The 25,116-nt window shown below is 36.6% G+C and overlaps 1 protein-coding gene and 1 pseudogene across 2 annotated transcripts in view; both read right to left on the bottom strand.

Moving 5' to 3' along the window:
* SEC22A (SEC22 homolog A, vesicle trafficking protein) overlaps window positions 1–25,116 on the bottom strand; it is an 81,649-nt gene that overhangs the window by 6,404 nt on the left and 50,129 nt on the right. For both annotated transcript variants that reach the window (XM_043594334.1, XM_043594333.1), the window contains one exon: window positions 8,452–8,517. In XM_043594334.1, the coding sequence (XP_043450269.1) occupies window positions 8,452–8,517 (66 nt within the window). The remainder of the gene's footprint in view (window positions 1–8,451; window positions 8,518–25,116) is intronic.
* Window positions 14,198–14,906, bottom strand: LOC122491520 (annotated as a pseudogene).

The following is a 25,116-nucleotide window of genomic DNA, read 5'->3' as shown; positions in this document are numbered from 1 at the left end:
TAACAGGCCAGAGAGTAAAATATGAGGGGATTTTTCATCTACAGATAAGATAATGTAACATCTTTAAGACATTCGCTGTGAAAGCTGTACAGCTTGAAAAGAAAACAGATTTTTCCTTTTATGTTTTTCATTTGTCAAAAGATACAACATTTTATATCACATGTAAAATGGAGTTACAAGTGGATAACTCCCTTGCAAACAGCCTGAACACATTCCTCAAGGGGACAGGCAACTCTGAAGCATTCTCAAGGTCTAAGGGGATTCCATCTCTCATGGTCATCCCAGAAAAGTACAAAAAACTCAACCAAACTATAGCAAAATGGACTCTTATATAACCTGAATCTGCATATTAATGAAATCAACAAATACTTACTGATCCCCCATTAAGTGCAAGGAACTAAGCAAGGTAGAGGATCTGAGTGAACGTTTGAGCTAGAATTCATTCAACAGATGCTTATTGAGGTCCTGCGAGTTAGGCATTATTCTCTAGTTTCAAGTAACCAAATGAAGCCCTTGCTCACATGGAGCTTACATTCTAGTGTAGAAAGAAAGATTTTATATATATATATATATATATATATATATATATATATATATATATATGAGATTAGATAGAGGATATAAAATATCAAATAGTTATGCCTTAAAATAAAAGACTGAAAAGGGGACAGAGCATATGATGATTGCTATTTTCGGAAATATAGTAAAGAAACTACTCTCCCAACCCCCAAATCCGGGTATTCACCTTTTCCTGCTTTATTTTTCTCCACAATGTAATTATAAACACACTTTAAAAATATGCTTGTTTTGTTTGTTATCTATATTCACGAGAGGAGAGATTTTTGATTGTCTTGTTCACTCATTTATCTCCAGTGCCCAGAACAGTGCCTGGCACATAGTAATTGCTCAATAAAAATCTGACTGAATAAACTGTTTTCTAGATGAGATCTAAAATTCACAATCTGTTAAATATAGAATCATATGTGATTACAAAGTCTTAACAAAGAAGCACAGGTCTTTGTGTGAAATTGTATCCAGGCTTCAGTATAGGAAGGGCTTTAAGGTGTTTGCAACAATGCACAAAGAATATGGAAATGTTCTGTTAAATCTGTTCTTACACAAATCAGGACTTTGCGTTACTTAAAAAGAAGACGGATATCCAAGCAAAATGAACTGGAAGCATTATTTTATTTCAGTGATTTGCATTGTGTAAAAAATGTTGGAAAAATAATTTTTCCTTTTGAAATGATTTTAGTCTTAGAGAAGAGTTGTAAAAACAGTAAGTCCTTGTATAGCCTTCATTCAGCCTATTCCCTTTAATGGTATCCTCTTGCATAACCACAGTACAGTGATCAAACGAGAAAATTAACACTGATAAAGTACTATAGACTAATCTAAGATTTTATTGGAATTTTGCCAGTTGTCCCACTAGGGCCCTTTTTCTGGTCCAATTCAATCCAGTATTCCCTACTGCATTCAGCTGTCCTATCTCTTCAAATCTGTTATAGCTCTTCAAGTCTTTGTTTTTCATAACCTTGACAATCTAAAGAGTATCAATTATTTTGTAGAAAGTTATTTTGTAGAATGTCCCTTAATTTTATTTTGCCTGATACTGTCTCAAGACTGAACTGAGGATACATAGTTTGGGCAAGAATACCACAGAGGTGATGTGCAATGTATCTTATAATTGGTGATGTTAATTTTGACCTCTTGGTAAGATGGGGTCTAACAGGTTTCTCCACTGTGAAGTTAGTATCTTCCCCTTTGTAATTAATAAGTATATTGTGGGAAGAGAAATATAGACATTCCCAGGTGAAAGACTAAGAGAATTTGGCACTTAAAGAGGCACCCGAAAAGAATGACTTAAGGAAGTTCTCGAAGCAGAAAGGAAACACTAAACGAAAAAACCCTGGAACACTGGGAAAGCAAAAAGTACCGTCAGCAAAAATATAGATAAATGTAATAGGTTCTCCCTCTCCTCCTGAGATTTCTAAATTAGGTTTGATGGCCGAAGTAAAAATTAATAACACGGTCTGATGTGGTTCTAAATGTATGCAGAGGAAATATTCAAGACAAATTATAAATAGGGGATAAAGAGACATAAAAGGAGATACAATTTCTGTGTTTCACTTGAACTAGTAAAATGACAACACCAAAAAACTGCTAAGTATGTGTAATGTAATACCTAGAGCAACCATTTACAAGCTATGCAAAGAGATAAACTCAAAACCACTACAGATAAATAAAAATGGAGTTCTACAAAAACATTCACATAACCCACAGGAAGGCAGGAAAAAGAAAACAGAAAAATGAAAAACAGAAAACAAAAAATAAGATGGCAAACTTAAGCCCTAATATATCAATAATTATATTAAGTGTAATGGCCTAAATACAATTAAAAAAACAGAGATTTGCAGAGCAGATTTAGAAACAGTTTTTAATCTGTCTACCAGACACTCACTTCAAATAATGTAGGCAAGATGAAAGTAAAAAGATGGAGAAGGATATATTATATGCAAACATTAATCAAAAGAAAGCATGAATGGCTGTATTACTATCAGATAAACATAAAATTATTTCAAAAAAGGGCTAGAGTGGGATATATCATCATATATTATATATATTTTTATATTATATAATGATATATAATGATAAATGGATCAATCCACCAAGAAGGCAACAATACTAAATGTGTATGAACCAAACAACAGAGCTACAAAATAGGCAAAGCAAAAACTGATAGAACTGAAATGAGAAATACACCAATCCACAATTATACCTTAAAACTTCAGTACTTCTCTCTCAACTGACAGAACTAGATAGAAAATCAACAAGGATACAGGAAAGCTGAATACCATCGACCATCATGATCTACCTGAGAACTATAAAGCATTTACTTAGTTATAGTAGAAAACACATTCTGTTTAAGTGCCCATGGGACATATACCAAGACAGACCATATTCTGAGCCATAGAATAAATTTCAACTAATTTAAAAGAACAGAAGTCACACAGAGTGTTTTCCAACCACAGTGGAATCAAACTAGAAATAAATAATAGAAAAAAACTGAAAAATCTTCAAACTCTTGGAAGCAAAACAAAAGCAAGACAAAATTCTAAATAATCCATAGGTCAAAGAGGAAGCCACAAGGAAAAAATATTTAAAATACATTGAATTAAATGAAAATAAAAATGCAATGTATCAGCCAAATTATGGAAGAACCCAAATATCCATTGACTGATGAATGGATAAAGAAAATGTGGTGTATACATACAATGGAATATTACTCAGCCATAAAAAAGAATGAAATAAGTCAGAAAGAAACAAATGCCATTTGAGTTCACTCATATATGGAATTAAAAAAAAAAAGAAACAGATGAACACAGGGAGGGAAAAGAGAAAAGCTAACCAGGAGAAAGAGTCTTACTATACAGGACAAACTGCAGGTTCTGGAGGGGAAGTGGGTGGGAGGATGTGTTAAACAGGTGATGGGTATTAAAGAGGGTACTTGTGATGAGCACTGAGTGCTGTAAGTGATTAAATCACTATATTCTACACCTGAAACTAATATTACACTCTGTTAACTGGAATTTAATAAAAACTTGAAAAAAATAAAAATAAAAATTTTAAAAAAACAAAAAAATGGAAAAAAGGCAACATATCAAAATTTATGAAACACAGATAATAAAGTGCTCAAAGAGGGAAAGTTATAACACTAAATGTATATATTGCAAAAGATAAAATTCTCAAATCAATTATTTAAGCTCCCATCTCAAGAACCTAGACAAAGAGCCAAGTAAACCAAAGCAAGCTTGAAGGAGGAAGTAATAAAAGAGAAGAAATCAATAAAATCAAATATTGGAAAAAAACAACAAAACAAAGAGCAGGTTCTTTGAAAAAATCAATGAAATTAACAAGACTGCTAGAGAAAAAGATCCAAATTACCAACATGAGGAATGAAACAGAGAATATCACTACAGATCCTACAGACACCAAAAGGATAGTACGGAAATACTATGACCAACTCTACACACATAAATTTGAGGAGATGAAATAGACCACTTCCTCATAAAATACAAACTATTATAATTCATCTAAAAATAATTTGAATAACCCTGTAAGTACTAAGAAAATGGAACTTAATACAGATTATATAGCCCAGTAATCAAAACTATGTGGTACTGGCACAGAGACTGACACAAAGATCAATGAAACAGAATACTAAGCACAGAAGCAGGTTCACACAAATATGCCTGACTGATGATGTTTCACAAAGATGCAAAAGCAATTCAGTGGAGGAAAAAGATAGCTTTTTCAACAAATGGAGCAACTGGCCATTCATCCACAAGCAAAAAAATCCCCATAACTAAAAACACACAAAAAAACCTTGCAATCTAATCATCTAAGTCTCATATTTTATACAATCTTATACCAAATTTAATTAATAATGGATCATGAACTTAAATGTAAAATATAACACTATGAAACTTTCACAAGAGAAGAAAGGAGAAAATCTTCAGAGTCTAGGGGTAGGCAAAGAGTTCTTGAATCGATGGAATTATAATAGTCAGTGGTGACAGACGGTAGCTACACGGCATAGCATGTAAACTTGTTCAACCTCTATGGTGTACACCTGAAACTAATGTAACACTACCGGTCAACTTCTACTTCAGTGAAAAGAAAAAAAAAAAGTTCTTAGACCTGAAACCTCAAGCATTTTCCATAAAGGAAAAAACTGATAAAATGAACTTTAGCAAAATTAAAAACTTTTGCTCTGCAAAAGACCTGGCTAAGAGGATGAAAAGACAAGGTACAGACTGGGATAAGATACTTGCAAATAACATTTCTGACATGGGACTAATGTCTAGAATATACAAAGAACTCTCAAACTGGACAGTAAAAAACAAACAACCCAATTAGAAAAGAGGCAAAAGACATGAAAAGACATTTTACCCAAGAGGACACACAGATAACAAATAAGTGCAAGAAACCATGTTCAACATCATTAGCCACCAGGGTAAATGCAAGTTAAAATCAATACGAGGGATCACTACACACCGACCAGAATAGCAGTGATAACAACAAATTCTGGAAAGGATGCAGAGAAATGGGAGCATTCACACACTGCTGGAGGGTATGCCACTCTGGAAAACAGTTTGTCTGTCTCAATAAAACTAAGCATGCAACTACTATAAGACCTAGCAACTGCACTCCGCTGCATTTATCTCAGAGAAATGAGTCTTCATCTTCACACAGAAACCTATAAATGAATGCTCATAGCAGATTTATAATAGCCCCAAATTGGAAACAGTCCAGATGTCCTTCAATGGATGAATGATTAAAATAAACTGTGGTGCCACCACACCACACCATTCAGCAACAAAAAGGAACAAAACATTGATATATGCAACAACCTGGAAAAATCTCCAAAGAATTATGAGGAGCAAAAAAAATAACAATCACAAAATGTTACAACCTATATGGTTCCCTTTATAGAACACTGCTTAAAATGAGAAAATTATAGAAATGGAGAACACATTAGTGGTTGCCAGAGATTAAGAGGCCGGAGGGAAGTGGATGTGGCTATAAAAGGGCAACCTAAGGGGTCTCTGTGGTGATAAGAATATTCTACATCTTGACTGTGCTGACACACACATCCTGGTTGTGATAATGTATTATAGTTGTATACGCTGGTACTACTAGGGGAAGCCAGGTAAAGATTATATATCTCTCTTACAACAATTATAATGATCTCAAAAAGTTGAATAAGGAAACCAACTTTATACTCAACGTATTTGTCTGCAACTTACTGTATAAACAACTAACATACACACTATGCGCATACACATACAAAAAGAGAGTGAGACAGAAGTGCTGCAAAATGTTATAAAGTGGTGGCTCTAAGTGTACCAGTCTTTCAACTTTTCTGGAAGTCTGAAAGTTTTCAAGGTAAAGCATTGAGGGGGAAAAAAGAACAGTCTCTAGTTTCTAGGTCCTTTGATATACTATTTCAAATGTTCCATAGCAAGATGACTCCTATCTTGTTGAGCTCTGTGCATCCAGAAGTCCCCAGAGCCTGGTAGCCATTCAGGTCTGATCTAACGACGATTAAAAAAATCCTAGGGGCACCTGGGTGGCGCAGTCGGTTAAGCATCCGACTTCAGCCAGGTCACGATCTCGCGGTCCGTGAGTTCGAGCCCCGCGTCAGGCTCTGGGCTGATGGCTCAGAGCCTGGAGCCTGTTTCCGATTCTGTGTCTCCCTCTCTCTCTGCCCCTCCCCTGTTCATGCTCTGTCTCTCTCTGTCCCAAAAATAAATAAACATTGAAAAAAAAAATTTTTTTAAATCCTGACACCAGCAGATGGAGCATGTTATATGGTAACAGGTAATCACATGTTTCACTCTGGAAAAAACCAGCATGATTATCACTCTGCTCAGCATATGTGGAAAGCATGCAGCTTCCTGTCTGTCAGTGAGAAGAAAATTGGCTTTCTGCTTTTCTTTTTTAAAGCATGAATTTGTTTAATTTCTCTCCAGTAAAAGAACAGCTGAGCAACAGTGCTCCCCTTAGAACTCTCTTCAGCTATTTTGAGGAATGTGGCAGAGGTGCGCCTCTATGAGCAACACCACTGCTTGGGAGGCCCAAGACTGGAGTTCGAGTCACTAACCGGCTATAGGAACATCTGGGCCTCACTGAAAAATGGCAATGGTAACTTTAGTGTGGGACGTTCTGTGAGGACTTAATGGTACAAGGAATGTAAAGGGCTTACTGGCACACATAAGAGCTCAATACACTTTGTTATCATTAGTATTCAAAATTATTTCATTAAGGCAAAACAGCCAAAAGTACATTTTACAAGAATTACTCATGAAATTATTTTAAAGTTAACATTTACCTCACATTATTTTAGAATATGAAATAATGCATATAAAGATTATAAAATTGTAATTTTATAGCATAAAAAATTATACAAATATAGAATTTTGCTTATAGACAGCCTAAGATAGTGGAATGAATACAATATTTAAAATCAGAAGACCTAGACTTAAGTCCTGACTCCAGCACTCACTGGCCATGTGATTTCCAGATAGGACTCAAACTGCCTCAAATTTCTCATCTTCAAAAATGAGATAATATCGTCTGTGTGATAGCAGAGATTAAAGTTTTAAAAAATCTACCCAAGAATATTTCATAAAATTAAAGCACTTGTGACATTAACAAATGCAAGTTTTCACATTTCCTGCATGAAATGTCGTTCATTATAATTAAATCTGTCAAACTAGATAGAAAGTTTCTAAATACAAGTAATTCAGAAAAATTTGAGGAGTTTAAAAAAGAGGACCACCTGAAACTAAAAAAATATTTTTAATAAATGTTTACTTTTTTGTTGAGCGAGAGAAAGGGGGACAGAGGATCTGAAACAAGCTCTGTGCTGACAGCAGCAAGCCCAATGCAGGGCTCGAACTCACGAACTGAGAGATCATGACCTGAGCCAAAGTCAGATGCTCAACTCACTGAGCCACTCAGGTGCCCCTGAAACTAAAATTCTTAATCCATCTTTACATAAAGTCAAATGCATATATTCAAAGTATTTCACTAGAGACTTCTACTGAGTTTTAGGTAGCCTTATATTTTCAGTCCCAAAGCGAAGCTTTCTAACATTTTTTCTATGTAAGCCAGAGAAATGTGTCACTTATAAAAGTTAGGTCAAAAGGTCTTGCTTGCTCTACCGTGTTTCAGCAAAGACACTCCCAAGTTTGGGTAACTGGCATGGCTACCCCTCCTTTCCCTACGAATCTGTGCTTCCTCTCTTAGAAATGCGAGTACCCATCTCCGTGTTACCAGCTGCAAAAACTCCGTGCTCCTTAAGTCTCATATCTATCCTGTCTTCAAGTCCTAGGAGTCTTCCTCCTCAATGTCCTTCCCTCATCCCCCATTCCTACCAGCATTACCAGAATTTACACTCTCATTGCCTTCTGCCTGAACTAATGGAATCAACTTCCAACTAATTTCCTTTCTTCCAATTTCTCCGCTCTGGCAATCCACCCTATTCCTCACTACTGAATTAAATATCCTAAAATCCTGCTTTTGTTGTTCCCTGTTCAAAGACTTTCCCAAAAGTACAAAATTCTCATGCTGAAGTATAAGCAGAGCCCTGAAGCTGAGTAATAAATCACCCCAAAAAAATCTAGAAGTAGCCTTTATCACCACAGGCAGATGACATGGTACCACGGAAACCAGGCACAGGAGGGAGTTAACATTAAATTCACTGGGATCTAACTACATTCAAAATGGAGATGTAGGTCACAAAGCTAACAGGTTCAAACTAAAAGAGAGGCAAAGAATTCAGACATTATTTTTATTTATTTAAAGTGCACAAGCAATTATTATAATTGATACTGAAACAAACAATAACAGGAAAGTGTTTCTTAAACATTGAAGAGACCCTACCTGGTAAAGGCAGGCTGCTGTTCCAAGGAAAAATGCAACAATGTAATTAAAATCTTCACCATCACTCTGCAAAAACAAAATTAAAAATTACTTTTTTTGGTGGAAGTCCATTTCCAAGAGTGATCTATCAGGATAGGCTACAACCATGTTTGTGCACAAATGGTCGAATTTTTCCCAAAGAGTTATATAAAAATTTTTAAGAGTCCTAAAAGTCCCAAGGAATGTGAGATACAGAAAGACTACCAGTGTTCCTCTATGTCGTGGTCCATCAATTTCATCTTACCCATGGGAAAGGTGAAATGAAATGGAATCATTCATGCCAAGGGATTTTTTAAATGGAGCCGGAGCCCATTTAAGGGGATGACCAGATAAAACCACGAAATTTGAGCTGGGCCAAACTACAAATATTCTTAGGCCTCTGCCCAAACACCCGCAATTTGCTATAGTGAGAGACTTTGCTTAGAGAGAGACCTAGCAATCAATTATATTCAGACAAGATTAGTTTTCTGCTGCCAACACCAGACAAAATAATTTGTAAACAACAACAAAAGAAACCCATTCCTTTTTGTCTTGTTTAAACCCTGGATTTTTGTACCCTAAAGGAACACAATATGAGTTGCTACCCAAATCTGTGCTCCCCAAGTTGCACTTCTGAGATCCTAAACAAATGCTTTTATTTCAGCTCTGCCTCTTTTCTCAATCAACCTGAGAAAAGATAAAAGCCAATGGGAAAGTTTCCACATAAGGTAAAAAGCCTCTCTTCTCTCTACTGAAAAAAAACATATAAAAATGTACAACACCCCAGTGGCCTATAAAGTCAGTCCTGCTCACTTGGATCACTACTTGACTCAAATAAATATTGACAAACTTAACTATCTAGTAAGCATATCACTGAATCATCCAATAAAATAATCTGACATGATTTTGAAAAAACGCCCAACGAAACTGAAAAGTTACTGTCCACTAGAGTGTGCTAAATCCCAATGAGGACAGTCAGACACGCTCCGCTAGAAAAATAGCCACCCAGAGGACGAACAGAGATACATCATGCATAGAATGATTCTTTTCAAAGAAAACTGACGGAAAACTAATAGGAAACCCAAGTTTTTCTACTCTCTTCTAATTTCTCTTAAGTATATTTAATTTCTTTCAGTGTTTTTATGAAGTAAAGCATAAAGCCCAGGCAGGAGCATTGAATTTTGCCCTTATTTTAAAAAAGGATCTTTATACAATGAAAATTTTCACAAGACATGGGAATTTCTCTCATGACCTTGTCTTCATGAAATAATATACAAAGAAAACTCCTTTTCCACTTGCTACTGGGCAACAGAACTGACAGGAAGGCAGAGGGACAGTGGCTTATCCTGGTGAGATGATCTTAAAATAGGAACATTAACCTGTCTGGGATGCTTAGGCCAGTTCTTCCAGGCCTTCAGAGGCATGGAAGGTCAACACTAAACATTTCTAAATTTAATAATTCTAAGACTTTAACTTCTTTTTTCTTAATGCTTTCCTTTTTAAATGATCTTTTTTTTCTGATTATAAAAGCGTATGTTCACTGTACAGAATTTAGAAAATGGACTGTTACAAAGAAGAAATTCATACATCCTGTAATACCAGAACTCTGGGAGGATTACCACTAACCATTCCATGTACTTCCTTCCAATCTTTTCTGCACAAAAATATATGTACGTTAAAAAAAACTGAATCATGCTTTTATATATTGCTTTTTAGTACTACACATTATATCACAAACACTTTCTCAAAATACTAAATATTCCTCAACCACATGATTTGTAGCAATTATATAACCTTTCACTGTGGGGATATACCATTAATTTAATGATCCTACAGTTGGATATTATTTTTCCCTCAATTTACAATATCACTTTATAACTCTCTTAATTGCCTTTGGAACACTTAAGAGGATGTTTCTGGAGTCAGTCAGACCTAGGTTCAAATCTTTACTTACTATCTGTATGGCCTTGGACTATTTAACAAACTTCAATTTTCTTTTTTCAAAAATAAAAGCTGTAGACATTAAATAACATTTACAAAGACATAGAACTGTAACTGGCACACAGTAGGTCCTCAAAAAACATTCACCAACTTCTCTCTCCCTGAGGTTCCTGTCTGCATCATTTATCAGGTAATTAGGTTACCTTCTAGTATTTTTTTTTAAAAATATTTTGAGAGAGCAACAAGTGCATGAGGGAGGGGCAGAGAGAGAGGGAGACAAAATCCCAAGCAGGCTCCATGCTGTCAGTGCAGAGCCCAAAGCCAGGCTCGATCTCACAAACCCTAAGATTGTGACCTGAGCCAAAATCAAGACTTGGTCGATTAACTGACTGAGCCACCTAGGTGCCCCTTTCTAGTATTGTTTAACCCTGTAGTATACTGGTCTTACCTTCTCAAGTAGACGCAAACCTTTCTTTTCTTTTTAATTGATATATTATTGACATATAACATTATATTAGTTTCAGGTGCACAATGTAATAATTCTATAGTTGTACACACTGCAAAATGATCACCATAATAAATCTAGTTATCATCTATTTATTTATTTGTATGTTACCATACAAAGTTACAAAATTTTTTCTCTTGTGATGAGAACTTTTTAAGATTTACTCTTAGCTATTTTCAATATACAACCCAAAATTGCTGACTGTAATCACCATGTTAACATTATATCCCCATGATTTATTTTATAACTGGAAGGTTGTACTTCTTGACCCCCCTTTACCCATTTTGCCCACCCTCCAATCCTGTCACCTTAACCTCTCTTCAAGGCAGAAAATCAGTCTTACTACTTGCATGAAACTGCACGTAGTAGGAATTCAACAAATGCATTCCAGGTAAAGTTAAGCTTTAAAAAATCTTTATTTTTACTTGCTAAAGAGAAGACTATCTATAAACCTATTCTTCCATTCAATAAATATTCATTAAACACTTATGAGCCAGGCACTGTATTACTACACCCAGGATAGAAGACAAAATTAAGTCCATATGAACTCAAGGAGCCTACTTTCTAATCAAGAAGGCAGGTACATCAACCAACAATTCACACTCAAAGTAAGAACTGATGGGATAAATGCGTGTACAGGATACAAGGGGAGCCTACTGGAGATAGATCTAATTCTGCCTGGAGTAAAAAAGGGTCATAAAAGGTTTGCTCAAGGAAGTAACGCTTAATCTGGGTCTTGATTAAGAATGAACTAGTGGAAAGGTAGACAAAATAGGGAAAGAATTCCAGGCAAAGAGAGTAGCACATACAGTCTCAAGGAAGGAAGAGCCTAGGATGACTTCATGCCTTCTCGTTAAGGCAACATTTGAATGATACCATTCAATAAGGTGGGACTATAGGAGGAAAAGTAGGTTTGAGAGCAGAAAACACTGAGTTTGCTTTTAATTTTTAAATAAATTTTTATTTTTATTTTTGAGAGAGAGAGAGATAGAGATAGACATGAGCATTAGCATGTGAGAGGCAGAGACAGGGAGACACAGAATCTGAGGCAGGCTCCAGGCTGTCATCACAGAGCCTGACACGGGGCTCAAACCCAGGAACTGTGAGATCATGATGTGAGCCGAAGTCAAACGCTCGACCAACTGAACCACCCAGGTGCCCCTTACACGGAATTTGTTTTGGACATGCTATTTTGGAGGTGTCAATGTGACAACCAAATAAATATATGTCATAGATATTTAAGTCAGCTTCAGTAAAGGGTTGGATCTAGAGATCTTAGGTTAGTCATCTATTTAGATAGTTGTTAAATGAAAGGCCTATGACAATCAAGCATAAATCTTAATTCTTGATTGGCTCCTAGCTGGAGAGAGAAAAAAACACTATAAAGGATATTTGGAATCAGTTGTAGAAATTTGAATATGAACTTAATAATAGATAATACTGCATTGACCTTAAAAATCTTTGATGTAATAAAGGTATTGTGAATCTATAGAATTCCTAGCCCATAAGGCATACATACTGAATAATTTTGAAATAAACTATCACAATACCTACAATTTTACTTTCAAATGATTCAGGAAAGAAACAGAAAAAGGGGTAGGTAGGTATACAGGTGGGTGCTAATTGTACTGTTTTTAAAATATTTCTGTAAATTTGAATTCTTCTAAAATAAAATGTGCAGTAGGGGGGAAGGGGGATAGAAATTTTTTTTTAATGCTATGTAACCACTAAAATGAACATAACAGATCTCCAAATACTGACATTAAATGATCCCCTACATATCATTAGGTGGAAAAAATGCAATTAAGTATGAAGAATATACTACTGGGGGCGCCTGGGTGGCTCAGTCAGTTAAGCATCTGACTCTTGATTTTGCCTCAGGTCATGATCTCACAGTTCTTGAGTTTGAGCCCTACTTTGGGCTCTGTGCTGACAGCACAGAGTGTGCTTGGGACTCTCTTTCTCTCTGCCTCTCCCCTGCTTACGCTCTCTCAAGATAAACTTAAAAAAAAAAAGAGTAGACTGCCATTTGTATTAAAATACTTCGAAAAGAATAATTATTTAAGTAAAATTACAAATACATATGTACTAGCAGATGCAAATAATCTCTTTAGAAGGATAATCCAGTGGTTAATTCTAGGGAAGACAAATGAGTAAAGAATTACTTATTGTGCCAATTACAGGCTCTGAAATTATAGAGTTTGAAACTATAGGCATGTGTACATTTTACTCTATGAGGGTATGTATGTACATGTGCATATGTGTACCTTCTTTCAAAAAGGTCATCATGAAAATATCCAAAGAGAGGGTGTAAAGTTAAGACGACTATAAAGCCAAGGGCAGAATTGGAGAACACCACTATTTAAAGGACAGGTGAAGGAAGAAGTTTACCAAATAACCTGAGGGACAGGAAGACAAAAAAATACAACAGGAGAAAATTGTTTCTTGGAAATAAAGGGATAAGAGAATGTCAAGAATAATGTAAAATACAACTATTAATAGTGACTTATTTGCTTCTAAATTTTTAAAAATATTTCTGAAAATAAAGTTAGTTTTAAAAAAATTTTTTAATGTTTATTTTTATTTTTGAGGAGAGACAGAGTACAAGTGGGGGAGGGGCAGAGAAAGAGGGAGACACAGAATCTGAAACAGGCTCCAGGCTCTGAGCTGTCAGCACAGAGCCTGATGTGGGGCTCGAACCCATGGATCACGAGATCATGACCTGAGCTGAAGTTGGACACTAAAATGACTGAGCCACCCAGGCGCCCCTAAACAGTTACTTTTAAAATGAAAACCTGAACAGCATGTGCGAGGAGACAGGCCCCATAAGACAAGGCCTCAAGAGTGGCTGCAATATCTTGCAATCAGAAGGATACTGGTGAGCTTAACGGTCAGTATTTGAAAGAACTGAGGGCAGAAAAGAGATCACAATAGATTAAGAGAATAGAGGTAACGAAGTGGGAACAACCAGTCTATTCTTTCAAAAAATTAGAAGGGAACATACATCAAGAGGTTTTTAAAGATCAGCAAGTTACAGCATATTTATGAGCTAAGAGAAAGAGCCAGCAGAGAAAAAGCAAATGGAATGCAGGTGAGGGAATAACAGCTAGCAGTTGGGGAAGGCGGGAGAGAGGTTCAAGAGGGGGCACAGAAGTGTGTGTGAGGGAAGAGACAATAGAGCGATGAAGGCAGGGTGGGACAGGGAAGGAAGGGGCAGAGGTAAAGTTCGAATAAAAGTTTTATTTTATTTTATTTATTTATTTTTTTTACACACTCTTGAGGTTTTTGTTCTTGTTTTTTTTTTTACATTTATCATGCTATGAATTCATAGGGAATGAGCTCCAACAGCTCAGGCTCCTTTCCACTGGTTCTCACAAAATGTGCATCTCTGGGTGGGGCAGGCTGGCGCTTCAGTTGAACCCAAGTACCTTTCTCCTTGACTTTCTTCTTTTTCTGATTGTTTTCCTTCACGCGCTTCAGGAAGCTGTCTTAGGTCTTTGAGTGGTTAACATGCTTAATACTTACAAGAATTCTCTTAGCAAGAATCTTGCCCTTAACTTGTTTGTTTACAACAATGCCAACAGCATGGTGGGTAACACTGTAGACTCTTCCAGTTTTGCCACGGTAACATTTGTGGGACATTCCTTTTTGAACAGTGCCCATTCCCTTGATATCCACAATATCATCTTTCTTGTAGATTCACATGTATGCTTCCAAAGGAACAACTCCATGTTTTCTAAAAGGCCTACAGAACATATAGCAAGTACCTCTCCTCTTTCCCCTTGTGTTGGTCATTTTGGCGAATTACTGAAAGATGGAGGTTCTGGCCAAAAGGTTGAATTAAAAATTTTAAAAACGTCACTTTCACCTTTAGGAGAACGCTAGGATACCAATATATTGCTTTGAAAACTAACAAATAGAGGGTCACTTGGGTGGCTCAATCAGTTAAGCGTCCAACTTTGGCTCAGGTCATGATTTCACAATTTGTGGGTTCAAGCCCCACTTGGGGCTCTGTGCTGACAGCTTGGAGCCTAGAGCCTGCTCTAGATTCTGTGTCTCCCTCTCTCTCTGCCTCTCCCCCACTTGCTCGTGCATGCTCTCTCTTTCTCTCTCTCTCAAAAATAAACATTTAAAACAATTTCAAAACTAACAAATGGAAAGAATATTTTTTTAAATGTGAGGATGAAAAACATAACAGATGAACATATGGGAAGATGGGGGAGAAGAGGAGAGGGAAACAAACTACAGGAGAATTTAAAGAAAAAAAATTTTAATGCTTATTTTTAAGAGAGAGTGTACATGTGCACACAAGTGGGGGAGGGGCAGAGACAGAGGAAGACAAAGAATCCAAAGCAGGCTCCAGGCTCCGAGCTGTCAGCACAGAGCCCCATGCAGGGCTTGAACCCACAAACCCTGAGATCATGACCTGAGCCAAAGTCGGACACTTAACTGACTGAGCCACCCAGGAACCCTGAGACTCTTAACTATTGGGGGATGGGCTAAATGAGTGATGGGTATTAAAGAGGGCACTTGTTGTGATCAGCACTGGGTGTTGTATATAAGTGTGAATTACTGAATTCTACTTCTGAAACCAATATTGTACTGTATATTTTAACTAAAATTTAAATAAAAATTTTAAAAAATGAAAGGATGAAGAGAGGAACAGAGGCAATATATAATAATCATACAATGTTTTCGGATGATACTATTAAAATGTTTGTAATAATTGGGAAATATTCACTTTTTAATCTTAAGTGGAAAAAAGGGCACAAACATACAATGGATATGACATACATACAGGTACATATGTATGTATATGCATATATATAAAAATACAGAGAAAATTTGGAGATGATTTTTATTTTCTTTATACATTTTTCCCTCAACTCTTTAATAATGAACATAGAATCAGGAAATATACTTTTATTTCTTTGAAAACAAGCAAGCACTGCATCTTAGCATAGATAGTATGCTACTAAATAAATCAAAACCTTTTTTTTAATTAGGTATTTAATTAGGCATTTAATTAGGTATTATTTTAATATGGTATTAACAAATCTATGGGAAATAAAGAACTTAAGGAATAAAAGAAAATTGATTACTTCTGCTTCGTAGTAGCCATTACTAACAATTTCAGAACCAGAGAGTCTTAGAACGTTAGTACTGAAGTGGTCCTTGAGCCTATGTAATTTAATACCTGCATCTTACAAAATAGGAAAATGAGATCCAAGAAGGTAAATAACTCATCCAAGGTCACTAAGTTAGTTACTGGCACATGGGACCCCGGTATCCTGAATTCCAGGCCAGCATTTTTACTGCTGTATCAGAATACTCAATTTTTCTCTAATGCACCACATGAAAATTACTTCTAGACTGACACCAGTCTAATTAATATCACTGTCTCAAGGTGGCTCCTTAAAGGAACACAGACAACATAAACCTGATGTGATAAAAGATTATACATTCGCGAGGTGCCAATTCACAATAAACCCATTAACATCTCTAAACTCAGAACAAAGTTAGGAAATGAGTGAAAATAATCTAATTTACACATTACTATGAACACCAAATCAAATTTTCCAACTTAATATAAAACTCTACTCATCCTACACCTCCCCAGTTTGAACTTACATTCTAAAGAAATGCTTCAGTGCTATATAGTTTAATAAATTCCTTGTTATTACCCTAAGAACCAGTTATTCATTAAGAAGAAACAAACTTGTGCCAAATCTTCAAACGATGTTAAAAATACACAGGAATGTTGATTCATGTAGGTTCTCAAATTTAAATGTGCCTTAGGCAACAACTTACATACTAGAAGATAAATGTGGCAAACATTTTTAGCATTCAAAAAGAGTAGTTAAAATTCGTGGTCTTAAAAAGGTAAACTTTAATATCAATGTACTCACACTCAGGAAATACATTACATATTTTCAGCTAAATCTATAAATATCCCTAGATAAATCCTTGGCTCTTAGATTAAGTATTAAAGAAATGTTGAGACCACTTAATCTGTGTACTGCCTTTCTGCCTCCTCTGTGACCACCATGATCTGAGTAACTCTACTACAGGTAACTTCAAAACAGGGAAGTTTAAGTCCCAAGTCCTAGAATTTACATTCAAGGCTACACAGCAACCATCTCAAAAAGATCTACTTTTACTGACCAAAAATCATCTACATTGACTCCAGAGACTATTTCTAACACAAAATACAAAGACGAACCACAGAGAAGGTTGACAGAAGGCTTAAGTTCAATGGCTTTTGTGAGAATAAAAAGGACCTTTTATCCAAGTCACAAAAATAGACCCCAAGGAGGGAAAATTAAAAGCAAAAGACCTTACGTTCCCAATTTTGTATATATTTTCTTTCCAGTTGATCTGGGCTATAAAGGATGTACTTGTGGAAATTAATCTAGTTTGTACCCCTAATCCTACCCTGCTTAAAACTAAAGTTATCAGTGCCCTCTGCATTCTGACATTTCATTCTCTCCTTCTGTTTGCCTGTTGTCCATTCCACCTTTCAGGATACAGAATCCTCAGAAGGCAGATACATCCAACGTTCCATTGTGCTCCTTCATTATTCTTATAACAAGACATGGGAAAATAATGCCAAGCACCACTTACCAGAACATTTTCCTCTATACTGATATAAGATCCCCAATAATTGGAACACAAGCAATCTCTACTTTTGGTCCAATGAATTTCCAAAAGAAGTGTCTGATTTATGTGAGATCAGAATTTGCTAGAAAATCCTTTTAAACTACTTATGAGTGACAAACTACCATGAACTACCTCACAACTCTGCATTCTGTTTCCTTGTTCTTTTCTCTGAGCATCCCTGTTTTAGAAACCTCAATTATTGATAAGTGTATGTGGAGTACATCAGGTGTCTATGGCAGAACAAAGATTTAAAACATTCCTAAAAGAACAAAATAACCAGGTGTCCACACTTTCTAGGCAGCTAAAAATCCCATATGGACCAATTTAAAGTTCCTTATATCAGGTAAGAAGGAAACAATGTTTGGAATAAATTTAGTCTAGGACAACAATAGAAAAGGAAAGAATTCCGTATCAATCATTAGAAAGACACATCTCAAAGATACAAGCATCTACTGAGTCCCCAAATTATAAAATGATCTGGTAAAAAAGCTCTCTTTGTCCCTACTTGTAATTTATCCCATGCTTCCTCACACTCCAGCATCACAGTCTTAAGGAACTGTTTAAGACAAACAACTTGAAGCTTCTAGGCAAACTGGATTCGTAGAGGCAGTAAGAAACTATAAAAACCCAGGGAAAATGCTCAGGCTCCTTTTAACCCCCATAAAAATAGTTGCCTTTACTCTACTGAAATGTTACTTGAAAATCCTCCTATTAAGTTGGGTTAACAGAAGTTGTCTTTTTTGGGGGGCACCTGGGTAGCTCAGTCGGTTAAGCATCTGACTCAGTTTTGGCTCAGGTCACAATTTCACAGTTCGTGAGATCAAGCCCTGTATCTGGCTCTGTGCTGACAGTGTGGAGCCAGCTAGGGATTCTCTCTCCCTCTCCTCTCCCCCACGCACATGTGTGCACCATCTCTCTCTCTCTAAAAATAAGTAACATTTAAAAAAAAGTTGTTGCCTTTTTTTCAAGTTTAAATAACAGGTGCTAATAAATATTCATTTTGATTACTTAAAATCTGAACAAGTATGGTTCAAAAAGTAAAAATAATATAACCAAAGGTATATATTATGAAGAGTCTCATTCCTACCCTGCTTCCCATCTATCCAGTTCCTACTGCATTTGTAAGTTTATCATTCCAGAGTTTCTTTATGCAAAGAAATGCAGATTAAAAGATATTGTTATTTTTCCAGGCCATCTTTGGTGGGAGTACTTGGGGCTGAGCTGAGAGGGACTGGTGGGCACAGGATCAGAGGGTCTCTAGCTCTCTCAAAATGGCCACTATTCTGAGGGCACAAAGTTGTACATTTGACCTTAAAACATGAATCACATTCCTGGACACATTCTACTCTGGCTGGGATGCTGACATCCCCTCCTTGCCTGTGTGAAGGACAAGGCTCAGCTCCTTCATGAGAAGAGAAAGCCGATCCACCATTCCCTAAGAGTTGGCTGGGTGCAACAAGCTATACTTTTAACTACTAAGTGGAGCTGCACCTAATGAAAATTAAAGCCCAGAGAATGCTCCTCCCTTTCTGGTCTTTGTTTTAATGTTGGTGTGTATGCGTGTGTGTTTAATCGATTTTTATCTTTAGAATAGGTTTACAGAAAATTAAGCAGAAAGTGTACTACAAAGAGTTCCCATATACCCGGCTCTTTCCCCTGTTCACCATTTTCTCATTAACATCTTACATTAATGTGATATATTTGTTATAACTGATGAGCCAACAGCGACACATTATCATTAACCAAAGTCCACAGTTTACATTAGGGTTCACTCTTTGTGTTCTACATTCTTTGGGTTTTGACAAATGTATAATGAAATAATCACCCTTACATTAACATACAGAATAGTTTCACTGCCCTAAAAATCTCATGTCCCAACTGTTCATCCCTTCCTACCTCCCTCTAAACCCCTGGCAACCACTAATCCTTTCACTTACTGTCTCTATAGTTTTGCCTTTCCCAGAATGTCATATAGTTGGAATCATGTAACTATGTAGTTTCCTCAGACTGGCCTCTTGCATTAAGCATCAGGCATTTAAGGTTTAGCCATGTTGTTGTTGTTTTTTTTTAATTTTTAAAAATGTCTTTATTTTGAGAGAGACAGAGACAGAGAACGAACAGGAGAGAGGCAGATTGAAATGGAGACACAGAATCTGAAGCAGGCTCCAGGCTCCGAGCTGTCAGCACAGAGCCCGATGCGGGGCTCACGAACTGTGAGATCATGACCTGAGCCAAAGTTGGATGCTTAACCAACTGAGCCACCCAGGCACCCCAGGTTTAGCCAGGTCTTTTTGTGGCTTAAGAACTTATTTCTTTTTCTCATTGAATAACACTCCATTGTACAGATTGTTTATTCTTTCACCTTTTGAAGGACATCTTAATTGCTTCTGGTTTTTTGAAATTAGGATATAAACATTCATGTGCAGGTTTTTGGTAGATGTAAGTTTTCTATTCATTTGGGTAAATATACATAGGAGTATGATTGCTGGATCATATAGTAAGGCTATGCTTAGCTTTGTGAGAAACAGCCAAACTGTCTTCCAAAATGACTGCCATTTTGCACTACCACCAGCAACGAATGAAGACTTCATATTGTTATATATCCTAACATTCGGTACTGCCAGTGTTTTGTTTTGTTTTGCCATTCTAATAGTTTAGTAGTTTCTTATTGTTGTTTTAATTTGCAATTCCTTAGTGACATATGATGTTGGACATCTTTTCATATGCTTTTTTTCCACCTGGATATCTACTTTGGTGGGGTGCCTGTTCAGTTCTTTTGCCCAATTTTTAATTGCATTGTTTACTTTAAGTTTTAAGAGTTCTTTGTATGTTTTGGATACAAGCCATTTGTCAGATGTGTCCTGCAAACATTTTCTCCTAGTCTGTGGCTTATCTTCTCATTCTCTTAATGTCCTTCACGGGACAAAACTTTTTAAACTTTCATGGGTCATGCTTTTGATGTTGTATATAAAAAGTCATTACCAAACCCAAGGTCATCCAGGTTTTCTCCTGATATCTTTTAAAAGTTTTGTACCTTACATTTAGGTCTGTGATCCGTTTTGAGTTAAGTTGTTTAATTCAAGGTATAAAATCTGTCTCCAGATTTTTTTTTTTTTTGCATGTGGATGTCTGTTTCAGCACCATTTGTTGAAATATTATTCTTTCTCCACTGAATTGCTTTTGTTTCTTTGTCAAAGATCAGTTGACTATACTTATATGGGTATGTTTCTGAGCTATTTTGTTCAATTGATCCATTTGTCTATTGTTTTGCCAACACCACACTGTCTTAATTATTATAGCTTAACAGTAAATCTTGAAGTTGGGTAGTGTCAGTCCTTTGATTTCCTTTTCCTCAGTATTGTATTGGCTTTTACCTGTCCTTACTAGGATCACTTTGTCAGTATCTACAAAGTAACTAGCTGGGATTTTGATTGGGATTGTGCTGAATCTATAGATCAAGTTAGGAAGAACTGACATCTTAACAACGAATCTTCCCACTCATGAACATGGAATGTCACTATAAATGGAATGTCACTCCATTTATTCAGATAATTCAGAAGATTTATTCAGATCTTCTTTGATCTCTTTTATCACAGTTTTATAGTTTTTCTCACACAGATCTTATATATGTTTTGTCAGATTTATTCTTAAGCGCCTCATTTTGGGGGGTGCCAATATAAATGGTATTGTTTTTTAAATTTCAAATTTCAACTGTTCCTTGCTGGTATGTAGGAAAGTAATTGACTTTTATATATTAACCTTGGAACCAATAACTGTGCTATATCATTTATGAATTCTAGGAATTTGTCAGTTCTTCGGGATTGTCTACATAGATAATCAGAACATCTGTGAATAAAGACAGTTGTATTCCTTCTTTCCCAATCTGTATGCCTTCTGTTTTCTTGTCTTACTGCATTAACTAGGTTTCCCAGTACGATGTTGAATAGGAATGGTTAGAGAGGACATCCTTGTCTTGTTCCTGATCTTAGGGACAAAGCATCTAGTTTCTCATCAAGTATGGTGTTAGCTGTAGAGTTTCTGTAGATGTTCTTTATCAAGTTGAGGAAGTTCCCCTTCATACCTAGTTTGTGGTGAGTTCATGAATAGGTATTGGATTTTGTCACATGATTTTTCTGTATCCAAGACACAATCCTATGATTTTTCTTCTTTAGCCTGTTGATGTGACAGATTATATTAACTGTCGAATGCTGCACCAGCCTTGCATACCTGGAATAAATCCACTCAGCTGTGGTATGATTCTTTTTATATATCATGGGATTCAATTTGTTAATATCTTGTTGAGGAGTTTTCTGTGTTCATGAGTTACATTGGACTGTAATGTCTTTTTAAAGTGTAAACAGGCTGAGTAATCTCAGAGCTATCAGCCAGTTACACGTAATAATCCATTTAATCAGATTATTGTTCTTCTGAACCCTAAACAACTGCAATGAGGCAAAGACATTACTGGTCGGAGGGAAAACATGGAATACTTAGGCATCAAGGCAGGCATGAGTCAGCTGTAGCAGCTCAAAAGCATCAAAAGCTGTAGTTTATACTACTTTCCTTAGCTTTGAAGTTAGTAATCAGAAGAGGGAGGAAAGAATCAGGAAATTGAGGGATAAGATACCTAAGTGCCTGAAAGAAGCTATTTTTTAAAATGTTTACTTATTTTGAGAGAGTGAGAGAAAGAGGCAGAGAGAGGGAGAGACAGAATCCCAAGCAGGCTCCACGTTCATTCAGCACAGAGTCTGACACAGGGCTCGATCCCATGACTGTGACATCATGACCCGGGCCTAAATCAAGAGTCGAATGCGTGACTGAGCCACCCAGGCACCCCAGAAATTACTTTCTTTAATAGGTTTTGTGAGATACAACAACCTTGCCTGACTTTTAAAAGTAAGGAGGGTCTAAGGTCCAGGTTTCACACTTGTACACTGTCTTCTGAGTCAGGGATGGTACGGCTCTATAGCACAAAAACTTCTCTACCCAGATCTGCCCCCTCCCCTTACTAATTTGCTACTTTCAAACAACCTGAGAATTTTTTTTAACCACAGAAAACCATCTTCACAATTTTTGCCAACTGTAAATACTAATTATACCACTATTTACTTAATAAAATGCATAAAGTTGGCATTTTATTAAAATTAATTTATTTTTCCCAATCAAAATTGCACCAGCATTCTTCTCGAAACTAGAACAAGCAATCCTAAAATTCATATGGAACCACAAAAGGCCCCGAATAGCCAAAGGAATTTTGAAGAAGAAGACCAAAGCAGGAGGTATCACAATCCCAGACTTTAGCCTCTACTACAAAGCTGTCATCATCAAGACAGCATGGTATTGGCACCAAAACAGACACATAGACCAATGGAATAGAATAGAAACCCCAGAACTAGACCCACAAACGTATGGCCAACTCATCTTTGACAAAGCAGGAAAGAACATCCAATGGAAAAAAGACAGCCTCTGTAACAAATGGTGCTGGGAGAACTGGACAGCAACATGCAGAAGGATGAAACTAGACCACTTTCTCACACCATTCACAAAAATAAACTCAAAATGGATAAAGGACCTAAATGTGAGACAGGAAACCATCAAAACCTTAGAGGAGAAAGCAGGAAAAGACCTCTCTGACCTCAGCCGTAGCAATCTCTTCCTCGACACATCCCCAAAGGCAAGGGAATTAAAAGCAAAAGTGAATTACTGGGACCTTATGAAGATAAAAAGCTTCTGCACAGCAAAGGAAACAACCAACAAAACTAAAAGGCAACCAACGGAATGGGAAAAGATATTCGCAAATGACATATCAGACAAAGGGCTAGTATCCAAAATCTATAAAGAGCTCACCAAACTCCACACCCAAAAAACAAATAACCCAGTGAAGAAATGGGCAGAAAACATGAATAGACACTTCTCTAAAGAAGACATCCGGATGGCCAATAGGCACATGAAAAGATGTTCAGCGTCGCTCCTTATCAGGGAAATACAAATCAAAACCACACTCAGGTATCACCTCACGCCAGTCAGAGTGGCCAAAATGAACAAATCAGGAGACTATAGATGCTGGAGAGGATGTGGAGAAACGGGAACCCTCTTGCACTGTTGGTGGGAATGCAAACTGGTGCAGCCGCTCTGGAAAGCAGTGTGGAGGTTCCTCAGAAAATTAAAAATAGACCTATCCTATGACCCAGCAATAGCACTGCTAGGAATTTATCCAAGGGATACAGGAACACTGATGCATAGGGCCACTTGTACCCCAATGTTCATAGCAGCACTCTCAACAATAGCCAAATTATGGAAAGAGCCTAAATGTCCATCAACTGATGAATGGATAAAGAAATTGTGGTTTATATACACAATGGAATATTACGTGGCAATGAGAAAAAATGAAATATGGCCTTTTGTAGCAACGTGGATGGAACTGGAGAGTGTGATGCTAAGTGAAATAAGCCATACAGAGAAAGACAGATACCATATGGTTTCACTCTTATGTGGATCCTAGAAACTTAACAGGAACCCATGGGGGAGGGGAAGGGAAAAAAAAAAAAAAGAGGTTAGAATGGGAGAGAGCCAAAGCATAAGAGACTTAAAAACTGAGAACAAACTGAGGGTTGATGGGGGTGGGAGGGAGGAGAGGGTGGGTGATGGGTATTGAGGAGGGCACCTTTTGGGATGAGCACTGGGTGTTGTATGGAAACCAATTTGTCAATAAATTTCATAAAAAAAAAAATAAAAAATAAAATAAAATAAAAAATAAAAAAAAATAAAATCTTAAATTCCACAAAAAAAAAAAAATAAAATAAATAAAATAAAATTAATTTATTTTAAAAAGAAAATCTTAGGGGTGCCTAGGTGGCTCAGTCAGTTGAGCATCCGACTTCAGCTCAGGTCACGATCTTACAATTTGAGGGTTTGAACCCCACGTTGGGCTTTGCACTAATGGGGCAGACTGCTTCGGATCCTCTGTCTCCCTATCTCTGCCCCTCCTCCCCCCAAAATAAACAAACATAAAAAAATTTTATATCTCTATCATTAACAGATACTATCTCTTACCAAATACAGTTATTATACATTAATATACATTAAATACATAACTCTTAAAATTAAAAACATTCATCCCTCTACCACCTAAAGTCATCTACTATGCAACCAGTGATAAATGTGCCCCATACTTTGAGAAATACTCATCAAATCCAACCTTCTCCTTCATTTATAAGTAATGAAACTGAAGACCAGAAACCAAAGTGAACTATTCAAGGTCATAGAGCTAATCAGGAGCTGAACTGGAACCAACACTCTCTTTGCTCCACAAATAAAAACTAACTCTTCACACACCCACACTACTGTTCTTTCCACTACAACAAGTTTAAAAAAAAAAAGGTGGGGAGGGGAGAGAATATCTTATTTATTAACTTTTTCAGTCAGTGGTCTCCAAATTGCCTTTGTTTCTTTTTGGCAGGCTGTCTAACTGGCTCAAAATTGAACTCCTGCTGGAATAAAGCTGACCTGGCTAGGGAACAGGGGCAGGAACACCAAGGGAC

The sequence above is a fragment of the Prionailurus bengalensis genome, chromosome C2 (genome assembly GCF_016509475.1).
Source record: "Prionailurus bengalensis isolate Pbe53 chromosome C2, Fcat_Pben_1.1_paternal_pri, whole genome shotgun sequence".
Classification (NCBI taxonomy): domain Eukaryota; kingdom Metazoa; phylum Chordata; class Mammalia; order Carnivora; family Felidae; genus Prionailurus; species Prionailurus bengalensis.
This window is presented reverse-complemented; position numbering and strand designations above follow the sequence as displayed.